Source organism: Geotrypetes seraphini, chromosome 14, assembly GCF_902459505.1.
Source record: "Geotrypetes seraphini chromosome 14, aGeoSer1.1, whole genome shotgun sequence".
Lineage (NCBI taxonomy): Eukaryota > Metazoa > Chordata > Amphibia > Gymnophiona > Dermophiidae > Geotrypetes > Geotrypetes seraphini.
In genome coordinates, this window is record NC_047097.1 from 59,074,169 (window position 1) to 59,087,762 (window position 13,594).

The window sequence follows — 13,594 nt, forward strand, 5'->3', positions numbered from 1 at the left end:
CTCACAGTCAGGCATTTGCTTCCAGATGTGGCCCCCCAAGCATCTGAAGAGTGAATTATAGGTATTACTATTTTACCAATAGGATCCACTGTTCACTTTCTGTGCTTTTGAGTCATAATGTGTACTGCTAGAACCTAACCTCTATCTTCAGGAATCATATTACTGCACATAATGAGAATGGACTGTATACTTACTGTCGTAGTACTTGGACTCAAAAGGCACCAGCTGCTAAGATGCTTTGGATCAGTAAAGTTCAGCTGGACTCTTCATTGGTGGTTTTCAGTGTGTAAGCTTTGTTATTTGAAGCTCAACAAAAATTTTGAAATAATTGTACAAAAGTGGTCATAAAATATCTCTAAACCAACTCTCCAAAAAGTTTACAGAATGTGATGAAAATGTTCACAAATGATCCAGTGCATTTCAAAGAAGCAATTCCACTGAAAGTTTCTTTGCTGCAGTGGCTGAAATATCAGGGTTAGGGAATTCCCTTTTTCAAACTCTTTCTCCCCACCTCCTGAAATTGTCCCATTCCCCAGAACAAACCTCCAAACTGTTCCCCTGTAGCTACTTCAACTCCCTTCTCTCTATCCTATAAGTCAGACATATTATGCATTTAATACATTCCTCCCTCCATATTAATGAGTTTAGGATTCACAAATTGGGTTATTTGCAAGTCTCTAAACCACCCTGCCTCCCTTCCACTTCTTGGGCCTCTCCACATCTTACTTTTTAAGCCTGGTGGTCTAGCAGTGAAGCAGGGCAGGAGCGATCTTCTTACGCTCCTGCCTCGTGCGAGACTACAGTGGGAACTTATGGCAACCATTCAGCGAATTACCACCAGGATGGTCTCGGGACTCAAGAACCTCCCATATGAGGAAAGACTGAATAAACTGCAACTATACTCGCTCGAGGAACGTAGAGAGAGGGGGGACATGATTGAGACTTTTAAATATATCACGGGCCGCATCGAGGTGGAAGAAGATATCTTCTTTCTTAAAGGACCTTCAACCACAAGAGGTCATCCGCTGAAAATCAAAGGTGGGCAATTTCATGGCGACACCAGGAAGTATTTCTTCACTGAAAGGGTAGTCGATCATTGGAATGAACTTCCATTGCAGGTGATTAATGCCAGCAGCGTGCTCGATTTCAAAAAGAAATGGGATATGTATGTAGGATCTCTAGCCGGGTGAAGTCTGGGGGTGGGTCATTAGCGTGGGCAGACTTGATGGGCTACAGCCCTTTTCTGCCGTCATATTCTATGTTTCTATGATCACTCTTGCCCTGCTTCACCACTCGACCACCAGGGCTTTAAGTAAGGTGTGGAGAGGTCCAGGAGGTGGGGGTGGTTCAGAATTGATTCTAGAGTTATTTGCAAGGGGGCTGTGCATTTTCTAAAGAGTGCGGGTAATTTGTATTATTTTTATTTTATTTTTTTTACTACCCATCTCTGCCAGAAAATAGGTCTTATGAGCAAGAAGTTTTCAAAGTTAATTATTTTTAATTTAAAATATATATACAGTAAAAAAAAAAAAATTTTTTTAAATCATTTGTCCATCTTGCAGTGAATCAAACATTAAGCATTCACTTTCACCTGAACTGATACCTGTTAGGTCTCTTTCCAATCAGAGCATGGTGGAGGGAGGGGGTGGACACTAGCCCAGGTTCCCCAGCTTGCTTTATACCCGAAACACTACTGCAGTAAGACCTCACTATTTCTATATACAATTGCATGTTTCTCCTCTCGGTGACAGTATTGCTTTGCTAGGGGCACAGGTTCGCTGCTCTTCATCATCAGGTGCTGGATTTATGCTCAGCCTGCTCCGATGTGGCGGGCTCTACCGGAGGCTGCTGGCCTGAGAGCTGCCCACAGTAGGATGATCTGGACTGTGACGGTTCTGAGAGAGAGAAACAAGCAGCAGAAACAAAAGCTGTCACAAACATCTGTGCTTTTACAAAGATCCCTAAAGCTGATGGGCCTTTTTTTAATTGTTTTATTAGAACAAGTCAACATTTACAAAGAGTGGTGAATCAGGGTGCTTGTATGAATTGGAATAAGCAGCAGAAGGGTAAAACATTTGGGCAGTAAGTAGCTCCTGAGGAAGCAGCTGTGAAAAGGATGCTCCACTGAGCATTGCTGTCTTCCTGAGTCACTGCTGATAGTTAAGATAAGTTGAAATTGATTTTTGCTTTAATGGAATGTGAAAGAAAATTATGAATAAGCAATGTAACAAATAAGTCGATGGACATCTTTTTTTTTTTTAGGAGGTTTTTCTGATTCGTGATGGGTACTAAAACTCCCACGGAGCGTTACATAACCTATGTGGATACCTGCTGTAACCTTTTCCTCCTTGAATTTGAATGTTTATATTAATTTTCATTTTGGATTCTATTGTTGTGGGACTTTACATATACTGAATTGGAGTATTTCTTAGGGTAAACTCAGCCTGTAGGGAAAATGAGCAAGGAGTCAGAAAGGGTTACCATATGTGCTCACATTGAGCCAAGATCTTATTACAGGATATCAGCTATAAACTAAGTTTTGTAATCCATTTATAGGCAGGTGGAAGAGTCTCCAGTTTTCAGGCAGTAGCCAGAGTGAGAGCTCCATGCAACTCAAAATCAGGTCTGAGATCCAATATCATCAACTGCATTAGCCACTAACCCAGGATTTCCAACCCCCCAGCTTATATTCCCTTTAAATTGGGTCATAAATTTGACTCTTTCCAGGGCCTTGAATGTGGCACTATACAGCACTCTCTCACTACATTATTGGTCTGCTTAGAGGCGCACAGTTTCGAGTTGGAATGACTTGGTTTTATACCTTCTTTTTCTTCTTCTCTTTTTTCTTTTTCTTCCGTTCAGGGTCCTCCTCTTTCTTCTTCTTCTTTTTCTTGTGATCAGAGTCTGATGGTGTCTCTGTGAAACAGAATCAATTCACAAGGTTATGATGGAAAGTCCTCTAAAATATGTCACCAGGAACCCATCCTTTGTGTGTCCACTCTTGGAAGAGAATTATGCATTCATTACCTGGGGGCAAAGGGTCTTGGGTACGACTCTGCTTATGTTTGTGTTTGTTCTTTTTCTTGGGGGGCTGGATATGCATCAGGCGACACTGCTCTGGCAGCTAAAAAAAAACCCAACAACAACAACAAAAAAAAAGGACAAGCTTAGTTTTATCTGCTTACAAATGCACTAAATTATAAGAACATAACTCTTGCCATACTGAGACAGAGCAATGATCCACCAAGCCCAGGATCCCATTTCTAACAGTGGCCAATCCAATTCACAAGTACCTGTCAAGATCCCAAAAGAGTAAAATAGTTTTCACGATGCTTATCCTGGAACTGAGCAGTGGATTTTCCCATCTTAATATTGGCATTTAGACTTTTTCTTTTAGGAAATTATCCAAACCATACACATACACACTGTCATATCTGCCACAGAACTCGGCCAATTCTTATGAAATTTAATGCGTCATGTCCTGAATGAAGTTGATGTAAAATGTTGTAAATATTTCCCCACCACAACCCTACCTTGTGAAAATGAATTATTGCTATGGGATATGTGCAGAAGCAGACGATAGTTTGTAAACAGTCTCTGTATCAAAATGGTTTACACTGCCCCCTCCCCATTCGCGGTTTCTGCACTCATGATTTCACATAATCGCAATTTTTTTCTGGAGAGGGGGAAAATTAAAAAAAACATTTTTTACCTTCCTGCCGCCTTCCCGGCCTTACCTGGTGGTCTAGAGGGCTTTCGGGGCAGGAGCGATCTTCCTACGCTCCTGCCCCGTGCAGATCGCCACGAGGAAATGGCTGTAGGGAGTTCCCGTCGTAGTCTCAAGAGACTACGGGAACTCACAGCAGCCATTTCCTCATGGCGATCTGCACGGGGCAGGAGCGTAGGAAGATCGCTCCTGCCCCGAAAGCCCTCTAGACCACCAGGTAAGGCCGGGAAGACGGCAGGGAGGTGGGGGTGGGTCAGAGCCGGATAATCGTGGTTTTTCGCCATTTGCGGTCTGGCTCTGCCCGTATTCCCCGTGAATAACGAGGGAGAAGTGTACACTGCAGAAGACCAAATTCTGATAAAGAACTTGATACTGCTAAAGAGTCACAGCAGTTGACTATTTTTGAAAAAGTTCCCCTCGAAGGGTTGTGATTTTATTTTTATAATCATCTCCCCACACCATCATGGGAACAATTTCTCTCAGCTTAATCTTTGTCTCTTTTTTTTGTTTTTCCTACAGGTGCCTTTTCATAGTTCACTGCACATTCCAGCAGCCCTCTCGCCCCTATGGGAATTTGCTTTGATGCGGCAGCTCTCTCTCTATAGCTGGAAAGAGGAAGTCACAGAACTTCCTGTTTCTGATGCGAGAGAGAGGGGGGGGGGTTTCAGTCCCGACAAGCAGCAGCCTGCCTTCAGTGTCACTGCATCAAAGCAAGTTCCCAAGGCCGCGAGGAGCTTGAAGAAGGAGCAGCAGGGGCAAGGGAGCTGCCAGAATGTGCGAGTTATGAAGAGGCGCCCGTAGAAAAAAGAGAGAAAGATGTGGACCAGACGCAGGGGGGAGGGGTGCGTTAGAATCGCGTTAATTTTTAAGTGTTAAATTATTAACACAGTAATTGTACAGCCCTAATATTTATTTATTTATTTATAAGGTGATGTACATAGTACTCCAATTTGTCTAAATTAAGGTCTCAGAGACATACAGAGGCAGTTGTCACCATCTTTTTCTTGCTGGCCATTCCTCCTCCTATGCACCTAAGCATCCTTCTAGCTTCTGCTGTTACCTACATACAATCACTCCCAAATCCTGTTCCTCTTTCTTGCACAGAAGTACTTCTCTTCCTATACTGCACTGCCCCCTTAGGTTTTTTTGTAGCCCAAATGCAGGACCCTGCATTTTTAGCATTAAAATCTTGGCTACCAAATTTTGGACCACTCCTCACATTATTCAAACCACCAGGGTATCTACTCTATTGTAGATTTTGGTATCATCTCAAAAGAGGCAATCCTTACCTGACATCCCTTCCTCAATATCACTTTAAAAAATGTTTAAGAACTGGCCCAAAATTGACCCTTGTGGCACACAACTGGTCACATCCCTTTCTTCCACAAGAGTTCCCATTTACTACTACCCTCTATCGTCTTCCACTCAACCAATTGCTAACCCAGTTAGTCACTTTAGGGCTCATACTAAGAGCACTCAGTTTATGTCGTATATGTGGAACTGTGTCAAAGGCTTTGCTAAATCCAAGTACATCCCATCTAGTGCGCTCCCTCGATCCAGCTCTCTGGTCACATAGTCAGGTCAGCATGAGACCTGTGAAATCAGTGTGTTCACCAACTTCAATATTCTGCATTTTTTCCAAGTAGGCTTCCTGTTACACTGGAGAATGTGGAGGTCCTGGAGTGTTCATTGCCTCAAAGGACCCATGCTAACACTACTGAGCATAGGTCCATAGGAGGCAACAATTCAAAATGTATTGGGGGTGCTAAACCCAAAGAAAATGATCTCTCCTGGACACAGTCAAGGAGTTTGCTCAATACTAGGAGTGCTCAAGCACTCATAGCAATTACAGAGCTGGCTCCTATGCATAGGTCACACTGGAAATCTAGTGTGAGGGGGAGCAGCTCCATTTGCGAGTCCTTTACTTCTGGGGAAATAATGAGCAAAAAATTTTTAAAAATTCACAAAATGTTAAAAATATGGTACAGTATTGCAAAACTCTGCAGTTTTTATTTTTTCATAATTTTTGAGCGCAGAATTCCCCCCCCATCATAAGGCTTGACTCACCCCTCTCCCCCCCAAAAAAATCTCACTCTCACTCCAACCATAGTTCTCTCCCCTCACCCTCCCAGCAAGTCCTCTAATATCTGTTCCTCAGTTTCCCCTCCCACACACATACTCCCTCCTTACCCCAGATGCACAAACCCATACCTTGACTGCTTCCTTCCAAGGTACATATCTCACCTCCTGTCACCCTACTCCTGCAGCATACTTTCAGACTTGCTCTGCTACCCCCTATACTTTCCCATACTCTCCTCATCCATATAGTATGCCCCTAAACATTCCATCGTCCTGTAAAGTACCACCCCTGCAACCCTCTGGTACATGCTCCATCTGGAATCCTCCAGCACAATTACCTTAACCTAGTCAATCTTCCCCCCCTTATGAGGCAAGAGAAGGAAAAGGTGTCATTTTAAGACTCGACTACTCATTTAAACCACTCTACTGTATACACTTCCTCCTCCGTATTCATGAATTCCATATCTACGGATTCGGTTATTCACGGTTTTAAACCAAAAAACCCATTTTAATTTTTCGGGCTATTTTAAGCCCCCCCCTTAAGCCTTACCTGGTGGTCTAGTGGGTTTTCGGAGCAGGAGTGATCTTCTCACGCTCCTGCGCCGTGCCGATCGCTCACAGGAAATGGCTCGAGAGACTACGGGAGCTCCTTCCTGAAAACCCGCTAGTCCACCAGGTAAGGCTTAAGGGGGGGGGGGGCTTTCAGAGCTTAAAATAGCCGGGGGAAGTGGGGTTTAGAGGCAGAACTGGCCCAAATAATATTTGCGTTTTTTTTTATATTCGCAGGCCGGCTCTGCCCCTAACTCCCGTGAATATGGAAGGAGAAGTGTAGTTAAAATGAGCAGTTGGACCTAGGGCGACACTGTGCACCACCTCCTCTGGCCGGCAGGGAAGGGGAAATAAGAGGAAAGCTGCCAGTGCCCGCACAAAATTCTGTACAAATTGTGTTTGCAGTTATGTAGAATGCCCCCAGGAATAAACCTTACAACCTTCAGAGCACCTGTAGGCGAGCTTTGGACAAATGCATTAGGCTGCTCCCATCTGTCAGTTCAAGGATTGCAAGATAAAAGTGAAATCTTACTGAGGAAATAAAAGGTTTTAATGCACAGAAAACTCCTTTGTCACCACAGGAGGCACCAATCCTTACCGGACCAGCATGCAGTCGGAACCCTGTCAGCATGGTGCCCGTAAGAGGATTGAATGAGTTACCACAGATCGGTGGTTTCTCAATTAAGGATCGGAGGCTGCTATTGTCATGAGACCCTGGCATGTCAATCATTCCTAAGAAGAAAAATGTACTGTTAGACGCAAAAATAGTTTATTGTTTTGAAAGATTAGGTTCTTACCTTTGCTAATCTTTTCTTGTAAACCCAAACTTTATTCTAGGACCAGGGGTTATTTCCATCTACCCGCCAGGATCTGTAGGGAACGAGGCAGTGACAGGAACAGAATTTTTCCCCGTGTCATTCTCTACTTTGGATAACATACCCCGCCCCCCCTTCCCCAAGGTAGACAAGTACTCAGACAGCCGAAGTCCTGTCCCTTCACCCCCCTTCCCCTTGTAGGGGCTCACTTAGACACAGTCACATAACTTCCAATGCCAACATCAGCTCGAGCTCACCTGGTAAGTCTGGGAGGAAATTACTGAGTTTCTCTTTCACTTTCTTTCCACAGAATTTGTTGAAGGCATGCTCCAGGTTATAGTGTGTGATGAGGTTTGTGCTCCCAGTCAGTTCAGTAGCAGCTGAGGAAGTGCAAAAGAGCCACATTATATACTAAATTTATTTTAAAAATTTCTATCCCGCTTATCAGCTAAGCGGGTAATGGTTAATACATACATAAAAATAACAGACTTTACATTATATGGCAAAGACACTCATTAAAACCCATCATCTTGTATTCCAATCATATAGAAGTGCTATATTCTCTACTGACTTCAGAATGATCAAAAAAAAGGCTCTGACAAATAGACAGGTCTTAAACAGATCCTTAAATGACTTGAAATCTGCACGTTCTCAATGTCCCTTTCAGTGTGTTTCAAAGTCTTGGACCAGACAGTTTTTTAAAATAATGTACCTCTTGCACCTTTTCCTCAATTAATTTCATAGTTGATTCAGAGCATAAATTTCAATTTGGAATGTACCTTTTCAAAATTTGAACCTTACCAACCTCTCTGAGAACATAACAGCCTGTATAACGAAACTCCAATCTTGAACCCTTTCTGTTCAAATGAAACTGAACGAGTCCAAAACGAAACTTCTCTGGCTCGGTCCAAAATTGGAACAGTTGCCCACCCTCTTCGCACTGCTCTCTGGCACCATGCTGCAGCTTGAGTTCTCAAGCAAAGTTCTAGGCATCATCATCAACTCTTCTCTTTCCTTCAATGACCACCTCAACTCCCTGGTAAAATCATGCTTTTTCAGCCTCCACATGCTGAGGAAAGTGAAATCCTGCTTCCGCCAACAACATTTTGCCGTCCTTGTTCAATCCATCATCCTTTCCAGATTAGATTACTGTAATTCCATCTACCTAAGTCTAATCAAAAAGAGACTTCAACTAATTCAGAACACTGCGGCCAAGTTGATCTTTGCAAAACGTAAATTTGACCATGTTTCCCCACTTTTGTCCAAACTCCACTGGCTCCCAATAATCACCAGGGTTCATTTTAAATGTTCCTGTCTAGCTTTTAAAATCCTACACGGCATCCTCTAATCCCTCTGTCTTGGAACTCCCCAAGTCCCGACAACACCAGGCCCACCCAAAAACTTAAACTATCCTTCCCCTCACTAAAAGGTATCCTCTATGCGGGAAAATCTCTCTTCTTCAGAATCACAGGGCTTTGGAATAACCTTACTACCCCACTGCGGAATCAGGTCTCCTTCCAACTATTCCGTAAGCACCTGAAAACCATTCTTTTCACAAAAACGTAACGCTCTCCCCCCCCCCTATACTCAATCCGCCAAACTCAATGTGCTATTCTTTTCCTTTATTAAGCTCTTGTAAACCATGCCGAGCTCTATATTCATGGAGAGAATGCGGTATATAAACTTAAGATCTCTGGTGCCTATCCGATATGGAGAGCTATTTTCAGGTATGAGATTTGTTATTTAAGAATATTAAGGCTGTGTTACATACACAAGCGTAGTTATTTGTTAGTTATACAGGTTTAGTTACAAGTTTTGATATGACTCTGGCACCTTTTCAGATATGTTTTTAAAGATTTTAAAGTTCACACAAATTTATTCACTTTATATTTCAAATTCAACAGTGTCCCTCCCTGACGAAGACTTGAAACTCGAGTCGGGGGGACGGGGATAACAGACTGGTGCAATAATGCTTGCATGAATCTCACTGGCACACGTCACTTTCACACTTCTGAGGTTTAACATCAGATACCGATTCTCCTTTTCCAGATAAGTTATTCATTATATTTCTTTAAAAAAAATTTTCTTGATTGTTTTTGATTTTTTGTTTTACTTTATTGATGCTGTATTGATTCTGGAATTGGATGGTAATAGGGAACGGTGAATGCTATGATGGTCCCCTAATTAACCTCAGTTTGGTGTTATCACCAAATCACAGGGAGCAGGGTCTGAGCTATTCACAAAAAATATTCACAAATAAGTTATTGTTTCAAAAAAAGTTTTTACACGTTTTAATTAGTCTAAGAGCTGTGATTTTTGAGATTATTCAGTTGAGTTTTAATATCACAGAAGAATAATTGATATCTCCCCATTATTGTGATTGTTTAGTTTAGTGACACACCATAAAGAACATGGTGTATTACAGTCAAGACCTTAAACTCAATCCTAGCCTCAATCGGCAACCAATGTACAGTACTTTCGTTAACACTGGAGTGATATGATCATACTCGGATATCCCCGGAAGAACTGCTTGTTAGATTTTGGGGTCAGGAAGAGGTACATATCCACCCTAGGTCCATAAGCTATCGGTGCTGATTTACAAGCTGTACATTGGGACTACAGTACTTATATATTCAGATGGTGAAGTGAAGCAACAAGCCAAAGATTCAAGAGTATGTCATGGAGTAAGACAAGATGATCTCTCTCATACTGCTGCAGTACCACAGACTCCATTTGATCTCCAGATTTTTCTCAATGCTTATCCCAAGCTTTCCCAAATTCTGAGATGTTTTTATTTCCATTCAGATACTATGTCAAGCACCACCCTCTTTCTGCAAAGACATTTCCTATATAATGTTACTCCTCAAGATATACCTGGAGCACACCTTGAACATTCCCCCCCCCACACACACAATTATATCTCTCTTCATATGGTGGCCTTATTCCCTTCTTTATCTTTTATGATTACTTTATTAGTCCTTAAAAAAAACCTTCTAGATTTATATAAAATTTTCAAATATTTTCCATTTCTTAGTGCAACTCAGGGATGGGCAACCACGGCGAGTTTTCAAGATTTCCACAATGAATATGCACAAGATTGATTTGCATGTACTGCTTCCATTATATGAAGACAGATCTCATGCATATTCATTGTGGGGAATCTTGTAAACCTGACTGGACTGTGTGGCATTGTGGTCTCCCACCCCTTGGTGCAGCTAATATCTGAATCTTGTGAGACTTGAAACCGCAAGATTAACTCATGCTTCTAACGCCATGCCGCTCAAGTTTACAAAGAGCTGGGCCATGGTGGGAAAGTAGGAAGCTAGGTGAGGGGAAAGATTGGGTGAATATGAGCATGGAGAGAGGGGTATAAGATGAAGAGCAAGAGAGACTGAATTAAAGCTTGGTCATATATGACAGCACAATACTGGATGAAGGCTAGAGGGAGCAGCACACTGCAATATTTTGCCACTATTTGATAAAATGTAGTAAAAAGGTTGGGCAAGCCTGCTGTAGGATGATGGTTTAGTTGCCACATTTTGACTCATTCATTCATTCCATTTAGCCTAGCTATCTCCACCCCTGAACAGCAGGACTAGCAAAATAAGCTGGATATTTTTGTTGTTAGTTAATGGTTTCATTTTAAGCCTTCCCTTATTCATTTTGAGTTACTACATTGTTGAGGACATTTAGGGTCAGATTCAGTATAGGATGCCTGGTCTCAGAAGCTGCCTAAGCGGCTTTTCAGAATCGCACACGGGCATCCTATATTACCTTCCTAACCACAATTCTCTAACCGGTGACCATGACACAGGCGCCGGTTAGAGAATCGGGTTGCCGCTAATTGCGGCAAGGGAATCTCCCTGCTGCGATCTGTTTAGCAGCTGCACCAGAGAACCTGTCTCTCTCTCTCCCCCCCCCCCTCCCCGTGAAGACTACTGGTAGTAGGGTTGCTGCTGGAACCCCTGAATGTCTGCAGCAGGAGGAGTGCCCAATTTATCCTGCTGCTACCCCCCAAAGACATTCCCCTGTAGGATTCTCGGTGGCCACTACCATGATTGGTAGCAGCTTCCATGAATCAGAGGCTGGGCTAACTTGCAAGTAAGACTGGTAACAATCAATCTTACTTTGCACATCAAGCTTTTGATTACTATAGTCTTATGTACATTGCTTAGCAGCAAACCTTTGTGAAAGGACCTTCAAATTATTTAGAACTCCAATATAATATAATCTTTAATAATTTGGGATAAAGTTAGTGCTGGTTTCTTTGTCCTATCTTTTAGCCAGTTACTTATCCAGAGTAGGACGTTGTTTCCTTTTCCTAGCCCATGACTTTTTAATTTTCTTATCATCCTCGTTGTCAGATTGTCAAAAGCCACCTGAAGGTTGGGTGTTGATAAAATTTGTTCCCGCCTCTAACATACACATTCTCTCTCCCTTTTTAAATTTACACGTGACATTGATTTTTAAAGAGCATTACCAAATTTGTGTGGGATTTCAGAGCTCTTACAGCAAAATGTCATTCTTCATTCAAGGATATTTTTTTTCTACTACGATTTCTTAAAGTCTCCGATCGAGCACAGTTCTCTTTTTTTTTTTTTAAGATTCTTTATTCATTTTTAAAACTTAGATTGTGCACAAAAGATGATGCATTTACATAAAATATTATCATTACAGCACAATATACTTAATAGAACAAAAACAAGACTTATTTTCTCCCACCCACTTCCCATTAACCAACTTCTCATAAAAATATTTATAATCAACCCTTCTAAACTTCTTAACAAATGCCAAATATACCTCCTCCCCGGATGTGCATGTTTTCCTCAGTTATACAAATAAATCAGTCTTTACAATATTTAGTTAATAGTTCCCAAACTTCCATAAATTTTTTATAATATCTCTTCTGAATGGCCATAAACTTTTCCATTTTAAAGATATAACATAGGGATTCCCACCAGAATGAATAATTTAATCTGTCTCAATTTTTCCAATTTGACTTTTTGCCCTCATAGATGTTCCAAATAAAACGGTATATAATGCCACTGGATTTTCTAATAAATTATTAACCTGATCGCAAATCGATCTCCAGAATTTTAGTATCAAAGGACAATAGTATAGTAAATGATCTAGCATCCCAACTTCCAGATGACAATGCCAGCCAGCATCTATTAAATTTTGAACTATCTACTCTATGCAAATGAACTGGGATCCAAAATACTCTATATAATAAGAAAAACCATGTTTGTCTCATAGATGCAGACACTGTACATCTCAATCTCCAAGACCAAATTCGTGGCCATTGAGATGCAGTAATTTAATGCTTTATCTCAATGCTCCAAATGTCACCCAGACCATTTTTTGGCCTCTTATTCAAAAATCCAGATATTAATTTATATCACTGAGCGGCCTGGTGATCCAGGAAGTCCATCTTTCTGAGCATATGCTCCTTCCCCTTAGACTGAGAGCTAAAAACATATCCAGTTTCAATTTCTGCAAGCAATCTGGGCAGAAGTTTTTTTACAGTTCTCTTAACTCTTTGAGAGCAGCCATGGCGTCACAAAAGGCTGGCACCGGTGACGTCACGTGATTTACTACAAGTCGTTAATTTACCAATTATGTTTTCGGAGTGAGAAAGAAAGATGACTGTGAAAAATTTTAAAAATTGGATCAAGTTGGGCAGACAGGATGGACCATTCGGGTCTTTATCTGACGTCATCTACTATCTTACTATGACCCCCCCCCCCCCCACCAAGCTCAATGATAATAAACACAAAACAGCATTTGAAAGCTCAAACGTACACCCCCCCTATCATCTTTACCCACTGTCATGGTTTCCGCCACTCCTTATTGGTTCCCAGAACTACAACTCCGAGCGCTCCTCATTCCTGATTGGTCCGGCACCTACCAACAAAAACAGTCGTTATCCGTCACAATTCTCCGCCCCCACCGCGAACTTTGGCTGTCCATTGGCCCTGGCCTTAGTTCCCGATTCTGATTGGCTCCCGTACCTGGTAGTTCCCGGAGAAGATAGAAGGGTCCACCGCAGGCGGCGGTTACTTTCCGTGCTGGATCTTCGACTCCAGTTACTGTCGGCGGTGGGGGGAGTGGCGGAGGTCCCGGCACCGAGCCGGGCCCCGAGGAAGAAGATGGCGGCGGCTTCCCAGGCCCGAAACCCATTGGGGCGGCAGCCACAGCCGTTCCACCTGGAGCAGAGGCTGGTGGCTCGGCCTGTCCCGTCCCAAACAACGCCGAAAAATTCTCCATCATCCTTACTCGTGGCTTTTCCCACACGCCAGAGGCACAGGCAACCTCAGCCCCCAGACGCTCTGTGCGCAAGATTGCCAAACCCCCCAAACCGCGTCCCTCTGGTTGGGTGTTGATAACATTTGTTCCCGCCTCTCCATTCGAGTGACGCCAAGCT

At 42.5% G+C, this 13,594-nt stretch overlaps 1 protein-coding gene across 1 annotated transcript; it reads right to left on the reverse strand.

Moving 5' to 3' along the window:
• Positions 1-1,297: 1,297 nt before the first annotated feature.
• Positions 1,298-13,593, reverse strand: MED19 (mediator complex subunit 19). Its single transcript, XM_033920373.1, has 6 exons — positions 13,182-13,593; positions 7,428-7,550; positions 6,954-7,087; positions 3,028-3,124; positions 2,822-2,916; positions 1,298-1,895 (listed from the first exon to the last, which is right to left on the reverse strand). Exons 1-6 carry the CDS (start codon positions 13,438-13,440, stop codon positions 1,836-1,838), a joined length of 768 nt encoding a protein of 255 aa, XP_033776264.1. The 5' UTR covers positions 13,441-13,593; the 3' UTR covers positions 1,298-1,835.
• Between the last annotated feature and the right edge of the window lies 1 nt (position 13,594).